The sequence below is a fragment of the Bacillus rossius genome, chromosome 3 (genome assembly GCF_032445375.1).
Source record: "Bacillus rossius redtenbacheri isolate Brsri chromosome 3, Brsri_v3, whole genome shotgun sequence".
NCBI classification, from domain to species: domain Eukaryota; kingdom Metazoa; phylum Arthropoda; class Insecta; order Phasmatodea; family Bacillidae; genus Bacillus; species Bacillus rossius.
In genome coordinates, this window is record NC_086332.1 from 122766248 (window position 1) to 122790854 (window position 24607).

General features: G+C 37.7%; 1 protein-coding gene across 1 annotated transcript in view; it reads left to right on the forward strand.

Moving 5' to 3' along the window:
• The window catches only part of LOC134531215 (FK506-binding protein 59), a 191665-nt gene that overhangs the window by 57672 nt on the left and 109386 nt on the right, over positions 1 to 24607 (forward strand). Inside the window, exon 3 of the mRNA XM_063366873.1 lies at positions 1330 to 1472. Coding sequence (XP_063222943.1) covers positions 1330 to 1472 — 143 coding nt within the window. The remainder of the gene's footprint in view (positions 1 to 1329; positions 1473 to 24607) is intronic.

The following is a 24607-nucleotide window of genomic DNA, read 5'->3' on the forward strand; positions in this document are numbered from 1 at the left end:
TTTGGCAGATTTCTGTAGTTCTTCAACCCAACCAGGAGCCGGAAATTTATTAATTAAAAGTTCTGTGCTGAACTCGCCTATTCTTAATTTATATCTTAACTAATCTACAATAACAACATTGAACATAAACTGATATCTGTTTATATAAACACATGAATGCAGTCTACAAATATTAAAATGTACCCACACTTAACACAAAATTTTATTTTTCAGCATAAAGATTTGAAGTTTAGTTCTGTTTTTCTTTTTAATGAGCAGCATGTCACGACGAAATTATAAATAGAATCTATTCCATGCAGGCTGTCTGGGCGCGTGTTTTGTTGGAGAGATTTAACTGCAAACTTGACTTTAATTGACTGCTGAGCATGTCGGGCCTGTTGTGGCATTGTGACTCCAGCTTTACTACACAAATTTATGATGGACAATGAGTTCAATAATGTACGTTATGCCATTTATTTAAGAATTGTTGCCATTTCTTGCAGTGTTTACGATAATAAAACGTATTGCTTATTTTTATAGTACGGTGGTACAAGTTGGCGTCTGTTATGCTAACGAGGGTGTTAACGGTTATTTTTGTATTTACAGTGTGTTTTATCGTGCTTTAGTCAATCAAGGCATTTTATGCAGGAAAATCTGATTTCATTAATTTTTCATGTTTTTCGTCATTTTTTTTTTGTGATTGTGAAAATTGCATGGCCCTACTAATAGCTGTGAGTAGTCGTACAAGTACAAGTGCTCATAAATATCATGTATTGCGTGATAGTTGCATTTTGAAAATTGTGGCCCAAAAAATAACTCAGTAGTGAACTGAAACAGCTTACAATGAAGTCCTTGGTTATTAGTACAGTAGAGTCTTGATTATCCGACATAAACGGGCTGGTAGAACGTCTGATAAGCGAAAATTCTTAAATGTTATACTGTTATGATTTTACAAATTATGAACTTAACAATCAAGTATTTTCATAAAATAACAGAAAATTATAACTGAAAAAAATGAACTTATAGTTACGAAATTGTCGGAAGTTAAATATAGTATTTAAAATCAGACCTTGTAGTGGGCAATAGCTAATACAGTATGTTAGACAAGCAAAGGTTGGATAAACGGGACTCTACATGTGAGACTGAAGAGTGGACAGCTTCCACAAACAATAAACTGATAGATGAACGTCTCATAGACATTGCGTACCCTAGAAGTCTATAGTAGGAGCTACTACGCCTCTGTGAAGACTGGCTGTGGTCGACCATCATGGTTGATCAGTGACTGCTTCTGGCCAGATCAATAGCACAGTTGTGCATGTGGCTGCAGCAGATGCTGGCATGTGCCTGCAGGGTCGGTGATAAAGGCGTGGGACCTGGGAGTGGCAACCATGAAGAAGGGGGAGGTGTTTCTTCTCACTTGCAAGCCAGAGTATGCCTACGGCAAGGCCGGCAGCCCGCCCAAGATTGGGCCCAATGCCACACTTGTGTTCGAGGTGAGGACGCATTTGTTTTCGTCTATCACAGCTTATTTTATTTATTTATAATTTGCTCCATGCCAACAATCAAAGGACTTTTAGTCTGTGCACAACATAAAAAAAATCAACACATACGTATATTACATATTGGTCTTTGCTAACTTTTGGCAATTTTAAGGATAAATCAACTCTAATGGGTTACAGAGAATATGTAGACCACACCTTAGACTTGCAAAAGGTTGTTATGTACATTGTGTACTATGATAATAGTTATTGATGTGCTATGTTAGTTCTGTAGCACATTTGGGTCACAGTTTTTGTTGTCAGTTTAATTTGATACAAAATAAATTTATGGTTACTAGTCATATTTATTTACTAGTTATATGTGGGTCAACTAAAATTGTGATTAAAACGCAAATTTAGAATATTAGTTTGATGTGTAACTTGTCTTTCAGAAACTTTTTAAACACCTCAATTTTTTGTACATTGTTTATTCAACCTTTTAATACACGTAAGAATTAATATTAACAATTCAATTATAAATTTAAACTTTTTTTTTTTGTTTTTTATGTAGTTTGGGTGTGGCTTGAGTATTAATGGTATTTTTTTTGTAGTAGATTTTTATAGTGAAGGTGAAGGGTGCTGGGTTCGAATCCTAAAAAGAATCCAACCAAGCAACCTGCAGTTCACTCCTCAAACACACAATTAAATTATCAAACAGACGCAGTATCCTCTACGCTGTAATAGAGAAAAACATTGAACAACAAATTTAAATGACTTGTAGGAACCATAATAAGGAACAACGGAAACAAGAAATTTCTTCAACCAGGCCAGTGTAACTTTATTATGAAGTAATTTTCTACTGATATTAAGTAAAGCAGGTATTGCATTTTCTTATGTTTGTACATCCACAATCAGGTACAATAATTTTAAGTGTATAAAATAGTGATGGCCCAATATTTGATATTCAATTTCAGAGATCGGTAATATCGGCACATTTATTCAATATCGGACATCGGTAAATACTTGTGATATTTTGATAACAAATGTTTCCTCTCGCCAATAATACTTCTCACATAACCTTAACCGTGATTCCAAGCTTATTTTCCACGGGCGTAATTTATCTTTATTTACGTCACCATATTACCTAGTAATTCCAAGCATATTTTCAACTGAAACAATTTCCAGCCTATTTCTTCTTTCTGATACTGCAATGCATCCCGACGGTACAATTCTTCCATATGTACACAAATTCCAGTCATTAGTGCATATTTATTCGTTTGAGATATTCGCAAAATGTTTTCGCTTGATGAATTTTCGAAGTTCACTAAGTGTACATAAATTGAAAACATAAACGAAAATAATTACGATATTTAATTTAATAAGTGGGGTAGCCGTAAGTAAACATTGAGAAGAATAAAGTTGCTGCTTGATATAACATGCATTTTCTTTCCGTGTCGTTTCATGGTCGCCAACTGCTGTTCTATACAAAGACGTTACGTAAGTTTTACAAAAGCTAAAATATGAAATGTGTTTAAGTAGGGCAAGTTGCAGCAAAGGTATGAAGTTGGCTATATTGTCGCAATCGCCCTCGGTCTCCGTCAAGATCTACAAGAGGTCACTCAAAAATAAAAATAATAAGATAACATCTTATTATTTCAAAATAAACATTAGGGGGGGGGGGGGTGGTAGCAGTAGAGCTGGTACAGGGATGGTCTAACCTCCTTAGGACAGGGGGGTGTAGGGTGTTGACTGAAAGAAAATAAAGTATTATTTATCCCACATCGTTTCAGGTTTTATTTATGGTAAACTGTGACCAACACAAAAGTAAATAAATAACTAATTAAATAATTAAATAAAGTCAATCATGTCAAAATATCTCTGGTAACAAACAATAAAAATAAATAAATACACAATAATTTATCCTCTTCTTAGAACGAGTATTACTTCCTTTTAAAATAACATGATTATTCTTAACGCACACCTCGACCCATCCTTAAGCTAAATTAACGAAAGAAAGTTTACATTACTGGATACCACACACTGCCTGCACTCCTGGGAAGAATCAAAACGTTAAGTCATCCTAACCCAAGTTCGAAATACGCCCCCAGATGTTACAAGAGGTGAAAGAAAATTACGAGTTCGCCATTACTTACAACACCATCGAACTGCAGCACGCAGCTACCCGCCAGGCCGGGGCTCCGACAGACCTCCAGCACCTCACCGAGAAGAACCACCCCAGGCGCACCCAGGGTGGCCCCCTTTATTAAATTCACTTCACATCGTCATCACGACGAGAACACTCCACGCGAAAACAAAAATCCCGGCCGCGATTCCACAAACCGACGTTATCACCCCCTCCACCGGTCATGCTAGACTCGCACTTCTGCCACCTGGTGGCGACACAAACACCAGCACGTCACGCGCACGAACAACAACGCAGCGTAACCAACCAGGGCGGCCAACACTCCCGGAGATTCCAGGACAGGATGACGCAACCGCCCGCGCAGCTGGCCAGGCTCTCGGGCGGCGAATCACGTCACCGCCCCAGAAAAACAGAGAGCGTTAGCAATCTACCGCGCCAGGAAAACAAATCAAAGCCCGAGTGTCGCAAACAAGTGTCAGGAACTCACGCGGGCTCACAAAGCACTACATGCGCAAAGCCAAGTTAAAAAAAACCTACACGTAAAATTTTACTGCGTGACATCACTCCGGACGACGAGGGCTTGTGCCCCACAAGCCAAGAACCACAACTTTAAATTTACAAAGGATTAAAAGAAAATTTTACAATGTTAACTATTAAGATTACAAAAGAAGCCTGAGAGGCACGAGCCAATTCCTAAAAGTCATAGCAAGACCGGCCAGAGGAGAATCAATAACATAACAAACAGAGCTAAACTTAAAGACGGGTTCGAGGTATCCAAAAAATTGATCCGATTGCTTACATCATAAAATTACAATTTCATATCTCCAATTATGAGTGTACATAGTTGTATTGAGCTAAATAAAGTAATCTTGAGGTACAAGCACATTTAAGCCTAACTTGACTGGCCTACAGCCGAGATAGGCGGAGTATGGTGACAGAACAGCTCGAAGGGGCGGCGGGAACCATGATCCCGGAGGACGATCTGCAGCTCGTCCCCAAGTCCAGGGCTCCACCATTTGGAGTAGCCCCCTCAGCTCCAGCCATCTCTGCTGTATGTTGCCAGCAGTGCCATCCGTCAATACTGTGAAACTTTCATACCCAGCATCAGATTCCTCAACAAAATAAACAATAACAACAAAAAAAAATAATCTTAGGTGATTCAAAAACACAAACTTACATAGGGGTAGCAACATACTTCAACAATAGAAAATGACAAACTCATAAATTTAACCTTTCATTAATGTCATTTAACAACATTGTCTAACATAGGCAAATCTCAAACAAGGTAGGTATGGGAATCCAAAAACGCCTAACCATTGATGAACCCAGGTGCCTGTTTACCCCGCAGATTCAATAATTAGGATACAAAACTTACATCCTACGAATAAAGGTTAACCCGAGCAAAACAAGAAATCTGCAACAAAATATCCTTCCCCTTTTAAAAGGACCGAGGGCACAAGAGGATACGCTTCTAGGTAGGAACCAGAAGGTAGTTCAAAAGTTTCAAAAGTTAGTTGAAGTCCAAAATCTTCACAGAGTCGTAATGGCAGCAACCAGCTGCGGGATAGAACGTTCATCAAACTCATTAGTACAGAAATGTAGCACTGGCTTCTCAACGTAGCAATGCCATGATAGCGGCGAACCCCACTGCGACCAAGCAGTCTCGTCTCTTCTCTTCTAGAAACTGAGAGTCCACACATACATGTCGCAATCAACTGGGGTCATCCGACGAATGCACTTCCACAGGAGTCACACACAGCCCACAACAATTCCTGGATGGGATAACAGTTACTTTTTCCCACCACCAGGTACAGGCTGTATAGTCCCAGATCCTCGGTAATGAGGATGGACACGATGATTGATGCTATAACAGTTCATCTTCTACACTAGCACCACATGTCGAGTTTAAAGTTGGTCCTGGCTCTCCGAGTCCATGGAAATCTGGTTCAAACGCACAGTACATGACACTGGAAGGAGTATGGAAGGGAGGTAAAGGAGATAAGGAACTCTTTCTTGGCTTAACTCCCAATCCAGCATAACCTATCAAAATAACAGACACCTAGGGTCATCTCTGGTTAACAAACAAAATCTAAATCTTTATAAACAATACACCAATGTGCCCAAATAATTAGTCGTAACTTACTTTGTTTTAAAAAAAACATAGCTAATTCTTCATTAAACAACAAATACCATTTTGAAATAATTACAAACCGCGATAACAGTAAACAATTAGGATGAGTCCATCAATCAAAGAAAATTTACCTCATGGTTCGATAAGTGTGATGTTTACAAGAAATTCATCACCAGTGTTACTGGACAATTTGGCCTTTATTACATTTTCATTATGTAATCGTTCTCGTAAGTCCATAGCCTCTCCACTCGTGGAGGCCTCAACAGGCGTGACTGGGGACGATATCTTCAAATTTTTCTGTGCACTTCGTTTAAGTTGAATAAACTTCCAGATAAGAAAAGCCAACATACCAATTATAATTCCCAATATAAAAACCATAACAGTAAGTTCAGCATTTAACATAGTGGTCTCATCCAGTGCAGCTACACGTGGGAATGTTCCAATACCCACAAGGTATGGATTTATAATAATAATCAAAAATAGGGTACCCCCTATCACAAATAATGCAATACTTTGAACATGTCTGACCATGAAACTCAATACTTCAACCGGTTTATTCAAAGAAATGGGGTCCAATCTAGTGAACCGAGAAACCGTGAAATTCAAATGAGGAATGGCAGAGGGCCAGTCCTCATCTAAACAATCCTCCAATGAGGGGAAAACTGTGTGGCTGGAAGCAGTCCGTGGAAAAATCTTTAATTTCTTTAACCTGGTCCAGGCTGCTGGGATCACATGAAGTAGTTGAAACTTAGACTTAGCTCTATAGTCACAAGGGTACAATTCATTAATTTTCAATTCACTATTCAAATACAATCGACAGTCACATGGAACTTCTATGTCCACAGCACCTGGTCGTTCTTCATCATCTATAAACAAAGTTTGGTTAGGATTCTTGGCACACTGTAACTCCACCTTGCCCCTAAGGTGGGTGAGTCAAAAAATAGCGTTCCGGCCCAGCCTGCGTGATCATGAGGTGAGTTCCGGAACGGCATTGAAAAGTACAAAGTTCTGCAAGTCTTTCGATTGTAACCCCCTGAAACAAAGCTTTGGGGCACAATGCACTTCCCATGGTGTCTCCTGAAAATCTAGGCACAAAACACAAATTCTCCTCCAAAGGCCGGCAGTCCAACAAATTACGTCCTTGGATCGTCACTAGGTGGTTACCATCCACCACTAAAAAGTTTGGTTCATGTTCTAGGTGACATGTATTATTCTTCCAATGAAAAGGTATACCAACAAACTGAAACAACTTCCAATTAGAGCTATAGCGTACAATAGGGATTTTAACTGACACATACAGACTTTCTTTAAACGCATTACATCTACAAATAGGCAAATGGAAATAAGCCTGAACTTGGGTACTACTAATTGCTAATTTATAACCATCTTTAACAAGGATAGTTTCCAAATCCTGCAATTTTTCCTGCAAAAGTGCCGGCGTAATCAAAACAGAAGGAATCTTATGTGAGCGGCATTGATCCAAAACTTCAATACGAGTTAGAGTGTGAGCTTGCTTAGCTAACTGAGCCGCTAATAATAATTGTAACTGAAAAGAGTGACCTATTTCTTTTACCATCCCGGAAAAACGAACTGTCATTGCTTCTCTAAAAGTTCTCAGGTAATCAGTAAGGTTAGTGAATTTCGTTTGAACTCTTTTCAAAACACTCGTCATGGCTTCATTAACAACACTAATAGAATTACTCAAATTGGCAAGCGCCACATGGTCATCTATGATTTGTGCTTCCATCTGATCAATATGCAGAGCAATCTGTTGCTGATTTAGAAATAAACTATCTACTTGACTGGTCACCGCCACATCACAACACCATCTTACAAAATCGCCAATAAAAGATAAGCCTCGCTTTTCTCTATTAACCACACTGTCATACTCCAAATTCTCACCAGCTGCATCATTTAGTTTATTCAACAGCATATCAGAATAAAACATAACCTGTTTTAATTCCCGGAAAACTGAACACCAGTCAGAGGATGCATTAGAGGGGCAAGAACTCAAAAGTGTTATACCGTCTTGAATTTCTGATAATTGTAATGGCCAGGGGACCTTAAAATTTAAAGGTACCGATGAGGTATACAACATCACCTTTGGTAGAGGTTCGAAATGGGCACCAGCAATGACCCCCACTGTCTCAGGTTGGAACGGCGAAAGAGGCGCGTCATCCCCTCGAGACAGCACCAGCATACCCATCAGTAGCCACCAGCAAGTTGTCTTCATTATGAGGGCCCGAGTGGCTTTGAGGGTACCTGAAACACTCTTACGAGCGACTTAAAAAAAACAAATCTTAAATTGACAAGTCACTATTAAACAAAATTACCCAGGACCGAAATGAAATGTATCACAGGTTACAATACACAACAAACGAACACCAATAAACAAATACTTGATGGCCTTACAAAGAATCTAGACACTATACAAACAGGGCTCACAATTGACATCACTATAAAAAAAAAAAAATAAATAAACTCAGGCAGCAAAGAATGGTTTCATTCTTTCCACATTAGTTACCTCATAGCTAACTTTACCACGTTGACACTTTTTTAACCGATACAGATTATCAGATATTTTTTTCTCAACAACAAAAGGACCAAACCAGCGATGCAACAACTTCTCCGAAAGCCCCTTTTTCCGGATCGGAGTAAACACTTAACACTTCCTGCCCCACCTTATAACTCACCGCTCGTCTTCGTTTGTCGTACCTGCGTTGGTCTATTCTATCTGGCTTGGGATTATTATAGCAAAACACATCATCATGCAAAGAAACATTTTTGGTCCATCTACGTAATTTTGTCTTAGGTCCTGAAGGCAATAACCTGGGGTCAGACTGTTGCTTCTTAGTCAAATCAATATCTTGCACAACAAAAACAGGTAATTCTAATGTTTTCTCTTTGCCCCTTAGGGTTCTACTACTAACTTCCTCTGCTAAATCATTACCTGCAAAACACACTGGGATTCGTTGATGCATCCTAGCCTCGTTGTGTAAATGCTCTTTTATCCTGACACAACCTAACCTCAAAGTAGGTTCTGATTCAATTTTGTTTACTTTAGGAGGATCATCTTGGGTTCCTGACTTCTGAACTTGGTTATCACAAGGGGGTGCGTTAATTTTATTATGTTTTCTGTGTCTGTCCTTAGCCTTCCTCACCTCTGCTCCTTGTACTGGAATGCCTGCGGTGGGATGGTTTATTGTAAATAAAGTATTTCTGTTTCCCTTACATGAAATTACTGCCTCAAACTTAGTAAGAAAATCACATCCTAAAATAAGACCACGGATTGGTGTCTCTACCAGTCCTACTGGGTGATGATAAAAAAATTGGCCTAATTTAAAACCCAGCATAACCATGTGATTCAAGTGGTGGGTTTGTGCAGACACCCCTGCTACAACTCTGTGTTCTGCTGGTTTCCAAAAACGTTTAGGAATTAACCTACTATCCACTAAAGATACAGCAGCGCCGCTATCTATAAAAACGGGGATCTCTGTCCCAAAAATCTTAGTTTTTAGACTGAACACCCCATCGCACTTAAAAAGGGACATTGTGTTTTTACAGAATGCATTCCTAGTCTGTACATAACTTTTCCTGCCTAGTTTCCCTGTATTCTGCATATTTGGCTGTGAGCGACAGTTCCACTGAATGTGTCCCGGCTTGTTGCATTTAAAACAGATGGGTCTCCCATCAAAGGTCCTCTGGGGTCTAGCAAAGGTTCTAGAACCGGGATCTTGGGTTGTGTCTCTAGGTGTACTGTTGTGTTTCTGTTTGTTAAGATTATTTCTATTTTCTCCACTAGGTCTGAAATTTTGTAAGTGTATGGGCTGAACTCTTAAAACTTCCATTTCTTCACGCAGTTGCTTTAACTGTTTCCCCAACTCCATTAGTCTATTTTCTATTTTCGAATCCATTGTGTCTGCCTCCCTGATATTTCGAACAGGAACTTGTTCTGGTTTTACAGCCCCACTTCCCTTTAACCTATCATGACTCTTCGCATAGTATAGACCTGCCTCAATATTTCTTAAATTTCCTAGCAACTGGTCTACTGTGTTGTTAGGAAACAACATAACTTTCTCCACAATATCCGGTCGTAAGCCTCTTAATAAATATCTCACTTTATTGGCTTCTGGCATTTTGGGGTCAAGCCGATTACAAAGGTGAAGAACGTCGTAAATAAAAGATTCAAATGGTTCCTCCCCACCCTGTACTCTTGATTGAAGTTTTATTTCCAGGTCTTCTACCTGACCTACACGAACAAAAGCAGCCTTTAAAGCAGTGGCTAATTCATCAAACGTTTTCACATTTTCCAATGTTGACTTATAACTGTCATACCAGCGGCTAGCTGGTCCCCTGAGAAATGTGGGTAAATACGCAATACATTTTTGGTCATTCCAGCCATTGACCTTGGCTGCTCTCCTAAACTGTTTTATAAACTCATCGACATCTTCTATTTGTCTCCCCCAAAAATAGCTAGGTTCCACAAAAAATTTTCCTGCCTCCATTGTGTCGTGGTGGTCTTCTCTAGGTGCTGAGTTTAACAAATGCAATTTTTCTTGTATCTTTACCAGGGGCTCCTCATCTGAACTACTATTTCCACAAATATCAGGTATCCCTGTCTTGTCGTCAGTACATAGGCTAAGAGTGTATTGATAAGACATGCCCAAACATAAAAAAAAATAAACAGAATACTCAGTGTGTGGACATACTTAAACTAAAAAAAAATAATCATGCTCCTGATAAACATTCAGCCTCCTACCTAACCTGGCTTAAAAAAAAATCTTAAATCAACTGCTTATAATTACCCACACACAATACCAAAAAAAAACCAATTGAAATACTAAAGTGCAATTTTTTTAAAAAAAAATTACTTAACTTAATGAAAATTTAAAATACTTAACTCTATAACAAGACCATTTCATTTTTACACTTATTCAGAAAACATGGAAGTAGGCTTTCTGTCTCCACTCCTCTAATTAAAACCTGAAAATGGAAGGTATGCAAATTAAAACTCCTGAATATGTTGTTCCTTGCTGATAAACATAAACACTTATCTCAAACACTGGCTGAAAAAAAAGAAAATTATTACCATTACAGAATAGGCCAAATTTAAAAAAAAAAATAATAATACTTTCTCATGCTTAAAACATTTATAAATAACCTGGCTGTACCTCGTGACCCCTGAAACAGATATGGTTAAAACCAAACATCACCATTACACCAAACAAATTTAAAAAAATAACACACACCCTACAATTAGACATACCCTAGCCTCACACCATTTTGTCGCAATCGCCCTCGGTCTCCGTCAAGATCTACAAGAGGTCACTCAAAAATAAAAATAATAAGATAACATCTTATTATTTCAAAATAAACATTAGGGGGGGGGGGGGTGGTAGCAGTAGAGCTGGTACAGGGATGGTCTAACCTCCTTAGGACAGGGGGGTGTAGGGTGTTGACTGAAAGAAAATAAAGTATTATTTATCCCACATTGTTTCAGGTTTTATTTATGGTAAACTGTGACCAACACAAAAGTAAATAAATAACTAATTAAATAATTAAATAAAGTCAATCATGTCAAAATATCTCTGGTAACAAACAATAAAAATAAATAAATACACAATAATTTATCCTCTTCTTAGAACGAGTATTACTTCCTTTTAAAATAACATGATTATTCTTTACGCACACCTCGACCCATCCTTAAGCTAAATTAACGAAAGAAAGTTTACATTACTGGATACCACACACTGCCTGCACTCCTGGGAAGAATCAAAACGTTAAGTCATCCTAACCCAAGTTTGAAATACGCCCCCAGATGTTACAAGAGGTGAAAGAAAATTACGAGTTCGCCATTACTTACAACACCGTCGAACGGCAGCACGCAGCTACCCGCCAGGCCGGGGCTCCGACAGACCTCCAGCACCTCACCGAGAAGAACCACCCCAGGCGCACCCAGGGTGGCCCCCTTTATTAAATTCACTTCACATCGTCATCACGACGAGAACACTCCACGCGAAAACAAAAATCCCGGCCGCGATTCCACAAACCGACGCTATCACCCCCTCCACCGGTCATGCTAGACTCGCACTTCTGCCACCTGGTGGCGACACAAACACCAGCACGTCACGCGCACGAACAACAACGCAGCGTAACCAACCAGGGCGGCCAACACTCCCGGAGATTCCAGGACAGGATGACGCAACCGCCCGCGCAGCTGGCCAGGCTCTCGGGCGGCGAATCACGTCACCGCCCCAGAAAAACAGAGAGCGTTAGCAATCTACCGCGCCAGGAAAACAAATCAAAGCCCGAGTGTCGCAAACAAGTGTCAGGAACTCACGCGGGCTCACAAAGCACTACATGCGCAAAGCCAAGTTAAAAAAAACCTACACGTAAAATTTTACTGCGTGACAATATTAAGTGCATTGCCAACAACAAAAATAAAGATCACAGAACACTGAAACTTTAATTTAAAATAATTTATTTATGTTTTTCAGTATTTGTTTACATTTTTGTTTGTCACATATTTATATATCTTTCATGTTAATTAACCTTTATATTTGTTTTGGATAATTGCTTTGAGCTTCGCAACCTTTCTCTTTGTTAATAATGTTAAATGTAATATCTTTTAAATGCTTAATTCAAGGCCAGTGATTGGCTGATAGATCGGCGGATCTTTTAAAGACATTGTTGGTTATAGACGCTATTAATTTTGTAAGAGGAGAGAAAAACAATTTGGTGTGCCATCTTGTGGCTTGTGTGTGTGGTCGCGTCGGGCTTTGCCGACGTGACATTTTAAATATTATATAGCATCGCTAGGTCTCTCGAATTGGCGAGGAAAATACGCCCGAGCTTCAGCGAAGCTCTGAGAGTAATGGTTTTATTGGGGCTTTATCTAAAACCATATATAATCAAATCTTCAGGTATGACTATATACTATGTTGAATCCTGAGCAGTCGCGTCACCGAATCATAGCACTATTTGAGTTAGTGATCATCTGCTGTCTGATTATCCTAATTGTTTTAAAGCTATCGCCTTTGAATAATACTAAAGCCTCTAGTTTTTCTTGGAATTATGGCACGATTAATATGTTGTACGACTTCACTCAGAAGTCTTGAAGGATATTGAATTTCATGCGAACCGACGAATACTGAACTAGCTAAATTTATTTTTATCTCCTAACAAATGAACTTTTGTATCTGTTGTGCCCAACGTAATTTTATTAGCTACTTAATATGTTGTTTTCTTTTTATTCGAAAGTGTAAGCAACCGTCTTTGTCATTTTATTTTTTTATGTTAAACAATAAAAGTATTATAATTAGTATTAAATTTATTTTCTATCTAATAAATAATTAAGTTGGGTACCTTCGGGTACTGGCGCCCATTAAATATTCAGAAGCGCATGACAGGGAGAATTTATTAATCTGTAACTGTGAAAGGGCTCATTTACTGTGACAGTAAATTGTGTACTCAGCAGGGCGCATTACAGATTAAGAGTGACACATGCAACGTGGGGCCCGATTATTTTGTTGTACAACATTATTGTATAATTTCAAGACATGAACACTAGAGGGAGGAGTAAAAACAAAGGCAACACTAGTTCTAGGGACAGCAGCATGTCCGAAGACGACACTATCTCCATTCCTGTAGCACATAACCTAGAGGATGTTGAAAATAGTCAGCCCACGGAACAGTTAGAAAATACAGGTTTAGTTCCTACAACCAGTGGCAACATGGATGTAGCTACTATGTTTCAGTGTCTTGTGTCTAGACTAGATACTATGAGTGCTGACACCGCAAAGTTAAGTGCGGATCTAAAGTCTAACACTGAAAAATTGAGCGCAGATTTCAATTCCAGGTTAGATTCTAACACTGCACAATTGGGTGCGGATTTCAATTCCAGGTTAGATTCTACTTCTGCACAGCTTAATACAGGAATACAGCAGAGTATCCTCAACTTAGAGAATAACCTCAAATTAGAGCTGCAGGAGGTTACTGACAGTGTAGCAACTGTGTCCAGCCGGGTAGCTATACTCGAAACACACACCGAACAAAAGCTGACCCAAATACAAAACAATTGTCTAGACACTACTCAGAAAATACAAGAGGAGGTAAGCAGTATTTCTGGACGTTTAGAACAAGTCGCACAACAGGCTGCACAAACCACTGTGGTTTGGATGAGATAAATGAAGTAGTGGAGCATCATATACACAATCAGATTACAAATATTACTCGCAAACAGGATGAATTAGGAAACCAATTGGAGGAGCGAGTAGGGCAGTTAGAGAACAGAATGCTCACTCTTAGGTTAGACAACCTACTAGATAAACAGAATACAACCGCCGTTGCGCCTATGGCTAATGCGCCAGAATCTGTTTCCCCAATTGCTACACCACATTCAGCTCCTGTACTTGACCAAGTGGCTGTTATGCACCACCCGGCCAGACAGTGGTCAGAGGCCATGCCACGGTTTGCTGGAGGGGAAAATGAGAACCCGATGAGGTTTTTAAAAAAATTTGAGGAATATTCGGCCATGTTCAAGCTGAACAACGACGAAAAATTAAAATGTTTGAACACCGCCCTCCGCGAACACGCATACTACTGGTGGGAGGTTATACAATCATCTACCCACACTTATGCCGACTTCCAAGCTCAGTTTAGACAGCAGTTTGAGTGTACGCATACAGGGAAACCTGAGAGTCAGACTGCATGGTGAAAAATTTGATCAAAAGAAAAACAAGTCCCTTGAAGCCTATCTTTCAAGCATGTTTGAGCATACTAGGTACTTAGACCTACCTATGAATGATGAGGAATTTATTTCCATGTTTCTAGGACAATTACCTCATAGGTACCAGCTACATTTAACAGGGAGGAATTTTTCAAACATAACTGAGTTCAGAGAACAGTTATTAGCTTTCGACAGGTTAGAGCGGCAGTCGCGTGGTAGCAGCTCGGAGCACGAGAAAGCACCGGCACAAAAGGCACCTCCACTTTATCAACAGTGGCAACGTGACCAGCCAAAAGTACACGTCAACACCGCTAATTGGAAATTTCACCATACTGGAAAATGGAACAACCGGCAGCACAGGCCGCACAAAACTAACGGCTGGATTGAAAAGCGGAGTCGTACCTGCAGCGAGGAGGACGAGCCGAGCCATTACCTAAACCGGAACAAGAAACAACATCACGGTGAGGGACACGAACAATGGCCTCCCAGGTACGAGTACCCAGAAGGGCGACCAAGATCACCACATCAGGGGTACCAATACCGATTGCCGAGATCACCGGAGCAGCAGCAACGGCTGGTGATCCCTCCCAGTGGAGCTGAAGCCGTCCAGTCAGCGAACAGCGCGACGAGTTTCCTCACTCTCAACTTCCTCCCGTCCGCGTCAAGGAATCAACAAGGATACTTTGCACGGCAAACGCCAATTCCTCCCAACAGCAATCAACTAAGCTAAGCAATATAGCTGTGGTAGAACAAAGACAACTGCCATTGTTAATGTAATGGCTTTAGATGCAGTTTCTAATATTGTTGACTGTTTGCAAAATGAGCCATTTTGCCTTTCTACAGATGGTAGCACAGATTCTTGTTCCAAACTTTATCCCCTTGTGGTGACATATTTCAATCCAAAATGCCAGTTAATTGTGAGTTCATTGCTGTCAATTCCTACATTGCAGGGGGATTCCACAGGGAAAAATATTGGTGAACTGTTGCTCACAGAGCTCAAACGTTTGGAGGTGCCTTTTGAACATTGTGTAGCCTTTTGCTCTGATAATGCCCCTGTAATGGTTGGAGCTAAAAATGGTGTTGTTGCACTGTTAAAACAAAAACAGCAAAATTTAATATCAATTGGCTGCCTTTGTCATTTAGTTAACCTGGCAGCAGAGAAAGCATCAGCCAGCATTCCTGTGAAACTTGACGAGATAGTTGTAGATATTTACTATTATCTGGAAAAAAGTTCCAAGAGAAAGGAATAGCTTCAAAAATTCCAAGAGGTGCACAATAAGGAAACTAGAAAATTTTTGAAACATGTTTGCACGAGGTGGTTGACATTAGGTTTTTTCAACGAGGAAGTTAAGGTTACAAAATCTCAAAGCTCTTTGTCATCATATAGAATTCCAAAGAAAGCTGCAATCAGCGATGCCAATCCTGGCCTAAGCACAAAGAAAATATGCAAAAGAAAACCAGAAAGTGACGAGGGTACAAGTATGAAGAGGCAAAAATGTTCAACTGAAAAAAAATTGAAATCATCACCAAAAAGCACAATGACCATTCTCTCACGAGAAGAAAAACTTTTCATGTTCCTGTCATCGTCGTTAAACAAATCCTTTTGCATGTTTGTGTTAAGTGTCACTCCATTGTTTGACAAACTCAACTTAACTTTGCAGTCAGTCAGTCCACAAATTCACATATTGCAGAAGTTGTTGTTGGATTTTTTGAAAGAGTTGTACTCAATATTTGTGAAACCAAGTGCAGTAAAGAACATTAATTTGCTGGAAGTAAATTACCATGAGGAGACCAATCTGAAAGAAAGTGGTGACTTAGTTGTTGGATGTTCAACAGAAAGGATTGTCGCTACACTACTAGAAAAAGAAAAGAAAATTTTTTTTTTCTACAGTTCACAAATACTGCATTTCTGCTTGTAATAATATAATTCACAAATTTCCGTTGAGAAATGAAATTCTTAAAAAGGCACAAGTTACTCAAATAGAGAATATTGAAAGAGCCAACTTCTGTGATGTTAAGTATTTCATTGACTTGTTCCCAATCATTTTACCTTTAAATGGTGGTGAATCCAGAGATGTTGCTGTAGATGAGTTGCAAAAACAGTTCACATCTTTGCAACTGGAAGATTTGTCAGCTGTTATTTCCAAGAAAGACAGAATTGATGCTGTTTGGTCACACATTGGTAGCATGAAGTCTGCAGACACATCGTTGAAGTATGACAAGATTTCCATAGTTATGTTGGCTGTTCTGTTAGTTCCACACAGTAATGCTGAATGTGAAAGAATTTTTAGTGTTGTTAAAAAAAATAAAACTGCATCCAGGTCATCTTTAAGTAATAATACAGTTCAAAACATCTCTGTTCTTAAGAGCACTTCATCCGAGTGCTACAACAGAAGTTAAAGTGAAGACTTTGTGAAAATAGCTAAGAGAGCAACAACACGTTATTTGCAGAGCCAAAAGAAAAAAACCAGCAGTTTGATTTTTGACATGTGAAATTTGTGCAATTACTTATATGTGATGTTTTATGACTTGTGTAGGGTTATTTCAAATTTCAAATTTAAACTGTTTTCAGAAATGTTATATTGTGCTAAGTTTGTTAAGGTTTTACAAGTGTTTGCAGTGGCATAATTTTAACTTGAGTGTGGCAAAATTCAGGGGGAAAAAATAACAAACATCATCCAAAAGATTGGTAAGTAAGTTGGTTTTCAAGAATTTTTAAACGAAAAAGTGAATTTTATGTTCAGCATAAGAAAATTAAGTTTTAAAATTTATTTTTCATCTTGTTTGTTTAAATTACGGAGAATAGCATTCATTTGCACGATATGTGATGTTTGTGTGTAAATATGTGTATAACATATGTTTCCCACTTATTTATGGTGAACAACTGGTGTGTATAACTGACATGTAATGCTGCGACCTATTTACACACGTTTTGGAAAATTTTAAAATCTTACTGATAAGCAACTTTACAAGTTGGCAGGTCTGCCCTCTATTAAGACCAAATTCCTGGGAACCGTGAGGGGTCGTTTCAGAGAGGTTTGACTGTTTTTGATTATATTTAAAAACTGACAAATGACAATAAACAAAGGGTAACATTCTTGGGTCGTGGCTTTTCCATAAATAAAATAATAAAATTCTGATAATACATTTTTTAAATACTAATGACGTTCCTCTACTTACCCTGAAAACGGCGTTTCTAAATTTCTACTGGTTTCAGAGATATTGCAGTTAGATATTACAGGATCATGCCATCAGGACCAAGATATTAACTTAGATACGTGTTTATGGAACTTTTACTACATTATCAATTGGTAGACAAAACAATGACAAGCTTGTAGTCAACAGAATAAAATTTATGTAAAATATTAAGTTTAGGTGCATCTGCCTTGCATCGTACGTGTGCGCTCCGTTTACTCGCCATATTTGAAGTAATGGCCGTTCAAAGCACATTAAATTTACATGTTCATGAATATAATATCTTACATATACATTTACTATTTACAATACTATTTAAGTCGTCTACCAGCACTTTAAATTAGGTTAGGAAAATTGAAAAGCCAAATTTATCTCTCGCTGTATGTACGCACATTATACATTTACAAAAAGAAAATAACAGTTTCTTACCTGTGGAAACTGAATCCACCACAACTGCCGAATCTATTATTGCAATCAAAAGCTGCACAAGCTTTCACCATCACGTATATTCAGCGAAAAATTGAAACGGTGCCATTCAAAACAATGTAAGCATTCACGTTTTTGCCACCTCTAGCTCTATCCTTGTCTTTCAATATAGTCTGCTTCGTTACTTCATGTTTGATTGCACGCTACCACTCCATAGACTATTACCTCCATGAAGGCAACGCGCCAACTGATGTTGTTTCTCACACTGCCGCATCCAATGCCCTTGATCTGGCTTTGCGCTACGTCGAGCAAGATGCCGATGCAACCCCAATAGATGTTAGGTTTATGCGGCGTTGGCGAAACATTGCATCTTCAAGCCGATTGAGTGCATTGCGTCATAGGAAGGTTAAACTGACTTTGTATCTTAGATAGTGATTTGCTTTTTTACGTATTTTTTTTTGTCAATCCTGTACAGAACATGAATTCTATATATAGTATTTAAGTAAATTCAAAAATTTTCAATACGTACATATGTATTTAAGTACTTCTTATGTACATATTAATAAACGTACAACATTACTTGAAAAAAAATGTTTTTCTTTACTTTTCCTAGTTCTTAAATGTTAAAAAAAAAATTTTTTTGTCCTAGCCTGTTCGGATTAAGCAGATTTTCGGATTAGCGGGGTTTGGATAAGCGGGACTCTACTGTAGTATCTATGTATGTAGTATGTATCTTGTTCCCAAAGTATAGCTGTTAAAGTAATTGATGCTTGTACCACTCATATTGGTATTAGATTTTCTACTTTGTTAATTTAACAAGATCGAGTAATGTTAAAAACCCCAAATCAGGCAATCATTGTTTCGGTATAAAAAACTTCATTATAACAAACTGCCATAATTTTGGTCCCTTCATGTTCTTTATAATGAAGCTCTACTGTAACTATATACTGGCAGAACAAAATCTGCCTTGTTCTGCCAGTGATAGAAATTATTTTGCACACTTGGCATTCAAATTAAAAAGACAATTACTGTCTACATCTGATTTCTAAAATAAAGTGCATCATCCTGTGTTTAGTTTGAAATCATCTTAACATGTTCCCCAAACGGAATAATCTGTGTACAAAATTTCCTCCTAGTCTTTGATAAGGTCTTTTCTTCTGAATAAATTATTATATTTTTAAAAGAAATCCATTTAGATACAATAAAAAAAATTATAACTGCGATCATAATGTTGCTCTTAGCTTTGAAGGCACAATGTAACATCTACCAATTAAATTACGTTTTCACATTGAATTACAAATAATTAACCAAAAAACAACATAATCCTTCAAACAAACAACATAATCCTTTAAACAAAGTTAAACATATAAACAGATACATTAATAGATGACATTAATTCATTTCAATCAAAGCTTGAAGTTGGTTGGTACCCATCATTTTGTAGTGTTGCTTAAAGTTTTTGTCTTTCAACTGGATATATATATATATATATATATATATATATATATATATATATATATATAATCTTGATGTTTTATCACTTCACAATTATCTTAAGAGTGCGCGATACATGTGGTTCCGAGCAGCAAAATCGATGTTTGCGGTGGAGCAGATTCTGTAAATGCCATGACATAAATTGGATTTTGGTAAAATATTATTTACAGAGTAAGGATGGATCTTAAAATGTTATTACTCGAAATTTCGGTATGCGTCTTATTTTATTAACTAATTATTCCTAAAAACGGCGAAGTTTAGTAGACGAATGCTAGTATAATTTGATTGGAAATGGGAAACAAAATAATAATATTATACAACACATGTGTGCATGAGTTAGAAACAGCAGGATGCATTTAGAAGCAATACCAGCTGAAAAATATGTTCCGCCGTAACCTTTGTAATCGGTAAACGAAGAACGAATTTTACACATCGTAGTTCACGCGTTCACACACAGATGTCGGGCACTCCGCACGCAGAGGTTCATTGCAGTAACACGTAACAGATGTCGCACATGTCGGAGATCGTCACTACTTGTTTTGTTGTATCGCGCTACCACGAAGCCAAATTTTTAAATTGAAATAGGTGGGAAACGCTGCAATTGGTGGCAATAAGACGCATTTCAAAAATAATAGTGACAAAGGAAACCTGCTTCTTTCTGCAAGGCGGAAAAAAAAGTTAGGTAACTTATTTTTAAATTGATGATATTAGTTTGTTTTTGATTGCAAAATCTTTAAAACGAGTGTATAACACTTTCCATGTATCTGAATATTTCAAATAACAGCAGCGCAGACAGAGACTGTGGCATCCGAGACCGGCCGCAGCGTGGGAAGATAGCGCGGGAAAGGGCGGGCGGCGCCGGGCTGGCAGGGCGGGCCAGTGCGCATTCCACGTTCACACTAGAGGTGTAAAAGTAACGAAAAAAAGCGTACCCGTATGTATTCGTTACTATAACAATCACTCAATCAGTACTCGTTACTATCGTATCGTTACTCGTTACTTCTGATACCGCATAACATGCAACGAATCAAGTCGTATTGCGTACGCGTACAGTATGACGTCGCGTAAATAATAATAAATAGAATATATACAATAAACAATATTTAATAATTAACCGTTTTTGTTAACCTAGAAACAATTAAATCTCATTAGAGCGGCTTTATTATATTATCGCTTTTAAGATAATAAAAAAACGTGAAAATTCGCGATAATAAAAAACAAAAACATACAAATTTCTAATTTGTAAAAAATACTTTCTTACGTTGTTTCTGTTCCAATCTCAAACTTTGTCTACACACACAATACCTTTAATAAGCAGTAAAAAACTTGGACGACGAATTTCCAAATTATACTTTACTTAATAAACAAACATCGTTCTTTGTAACGTAAATTCATCGAATATGCGCGCGCATGCGTGAAACAAACAAAAATGCGAGTAACGAAATGTAGCCGTGTGTAACGTTTCGTTACTCGTATATAGACGGCGCACCCGTTACTCAGTAACGAATACATACGGTTTGCTACAGCTCTAGTTCACACGCTACGGCCGGAGGTTCCCCCCCCCCCTTCCCCTCGTTGCAGTAAAAGTCGTTAATATTTTATTATATGTTGTTTATAACGACAAAATACACACAAGTAATACCAAATATATTTAGTTCGAAAAGTTAAAGAAATAAAATGGTGTGAAAAGGAGGGGGGGGGGGGGCGGCAAATGGGCCAGCCCCGATTTTACAAAGGCAGCGATTTTACGAATGCCATCCTTGGAACCGTGAGCCAAGGGCGCCCATACCCATGAGCAGGGTAGGGCTGTGGCCGCCTCCCCCAGCTTTCAGGAAGAGGAAAAAATGTATGGGTTTTTGAGGATTTTTGGCAAATTGTAATTTTTGACACTTTTTGTCAATTTTTGAAGGTCTGCCCACTACCCTTACAAACTATTTTATAGTCTGGCCCCCCTTACAAACTGCCATATGGGTGCCCTTGCCGTGAGCATACATAAAATTGTGGTTCTAGTATTATTAAAATGTGGAAACTAACAAGTTCTAGTGTTGTCACAAAAAACGAACTTGAACCCAAATTTGTTGACACGAACTTGAACCGAACTATTTTAAAGTTCGGTTTGAGTTCGAAATTTCGAACGTTCGTACAGCCTTATGCAATACTACTCTTCAAATGTCACACGTAAATGGAAACTTATCAAATAAGCGTAGCATAGCAATTATATATCGCGTATATTAAAAACATTAGTTTATAGAATTTAAAACATTTATCCAGGACTCTTTTTGGTCATTACATATTTGGGATTGCTATATCTGGACACACATTAATGTTAATTGTTGCTGACATCACATAACACAGTATAAACAAATACTAAACGTCCAAAATATAGGTATACGCCACAACTGCATTGCCAGTTCACTATCTATAGAGCAACCCACTCTTAGATTGCAGTGTGGAAGTTAATGGGCGCATTCTCTCTCTCTCTCTAACAAACGCCGATTGCCGTTAGCACTGTCCTTGTTTCTTCGTGCGTTGTTGCCAAATATCAAACAAAATTAAAATTTTAATTTTTGGACCAAGCTTTTTTCCATATTGTATTGCATCGAAATACGCATCAGGCAATGCGTATTTTGAATACTTAACAATATTTTTAGTGTACGAAAAAATTAAAAAACATAACTTATTCGCTGCGAACTGTTTTAAAGTATTCCGATATGTTTCACATAAAAATAAAAAAACCTACATGTGTATTTCATTAAGATTTTTTTTATTAATAAATTAATGCCTTAGGACGCCACCGAAAAAATGTTAAGACAAAAACTGTACAGGTTTCACTTAAATAAGTTTTTTTAATATATTGAAATGCATTTTCTCACAAACTGACACATCAAAAAGTTGATTCGCTGAAATTTTTTTTTCTATTAAAGATAGATGGGGGACGAAAGCATGAAAAATGTTCACAATGAATTGAATTAGTTTTTAAAAGCAGCTCCATCTCAATTGCTTCTACAGTTTCCATGGAAATAGCTGTTAAAGATGTGTCTTATCAGTACAAGAGCGCGCGCTGCCGTCGTAAGAGGAAACAGGGTCGTGTGTTTAGATAAGTGGTGTTCTGTCCTACAAGCAATTTCAAATACATGGCTTCCTTAGTCAACAAAAATATTTTAATCGATTCTTGAACATAATATGTAAAATGTATGAAATAAATACGAAGGAATTTAATAGCGATCATGGTACAAAATTTTGAATTATTTTTCTATCCTTCTCAACACCAAGCATCTTAACAAACATTGTTTTAGACAAAGTTTTGGAAAATAATTATGATATTTACAAACAATTTAAACAGATTTTATAAGGTGTCTACTAAGGCAGTTACGTTTTTTTTGTCCGGTGAAAATTTTTTTCGAACCCATGAAGTTAGGGCTGGTCATATCAAAAATTTATTTACAAAACATTTTTCGTCATTAGGTACTCCGAGTTATCATACGTTAAAACGGATTCGATATTATTCATATTATGGGAGTTGTTGCGATTTTTCTCTTTTTCAAAAAATCTTCCCCATTTCGAACCAATTGTTCGGATTTTTCCCATAACTTACTCAACCGAGAATTTCCATTACCGTATTTTATTTATCATTTTGGACATGACTTGTCCAAAAATACGGCATTTATCGGGCCCATGAAAATGTGATATATATATATGGGATTTTTAGAACATAAAAGAAAACTATAAGAAATTTTCGTCTACAATAGGTAGTTTTTATTTGAAATTTACATAAAAGTGGCATTATTACAAATTTATATGTGTAATAGTATAAAATATTATAAGTTACGATATTATTTCTTAAAATGCTTCTTGTTCGATCCGAATTACAAAGACACGCATCTCCTGAAATTCGTAATGTGTTAGAGATTTGGCAACAGCGCGTGCCATAAGCCATGTACTCCAGTCTGAGTGGGACGGGCTATAGCACTAGCTGCCGGCTGAGGTCGACGTGCGACCTGATAGATAAGGTGTAGCGCTGTAAGCAAATACCGCGTCTACCATAAAAGGCAAGTGAATGGGTGTTATGGGTTTGACAGAGGGGAACATGGATGCACGGGGGAGGAGTACAGTTTAATAGAATATTATAATTACATCGTAAAATGTTATTGGTCCCGAAATGTTTGTATCAGTACGCAGTGTAACATAGTTACACTTATTTGTAAGTGAGGAGTATTTCAAACTTTTGGGCACGGTAAACGAATCTTACGAGATGCTATAGCTTCAATTATTTAATGTGTACTACTTTTGGTGGTGAAGCCTTTTGTACCCTTGTTCTGTTTTGTGCGAGTACATTACAATAATCGTAATTTTCACCGCGACTGATACTGGAGAACATTGTAAAAAATCTCACGTGTCTAAAAATTTCATAAATACGCATGAACAGATGAATAGAAAACAAATTGCAATGACTACTAAAGTACTATTCCAGCTTCTTTAACAATTAATCGTTTATTTGTGGTATCATATGTGGTTTTCTACTAAGATTATGCTTCATTTCAAAATAAATTTTGACATACTTTATATAGTAAATTTAAAATACTTATTGGTGGAAAATAACTTGAAAGTTTATGTATTTTATCGCTCAAAGACTTGTTGGAACCTACAGATTCGAAGCAATTCGATACCCCGAAGATCTTAATGAAATTTAAGAACAACCGTTACTAATACTTATCTTTATAACACTATCTAACAATGTTTCAGAACATCAAATACAGTTCCGTAGGCGCCAATACTTTAGCTACTAGCGACTTTAACAATCGCGCACCGTTCGTTCACTATTTGTATTCAAAATGAAGCTAATGGTCTATTATTATTCAAAGCATCTGTATAATTTCATTTAATTTTTTTTAAAAACCGACATTATAGGTTTGAATTTATCTACAACATTAATTTATTCGAAGTCAAATTCTCTAGTTACACAAGAAAGTAATCGTAGTAACATTTAGCATGTTTGAATGCAAGTGGAGCCAGGTGGAGTAACTTCCCAGCTA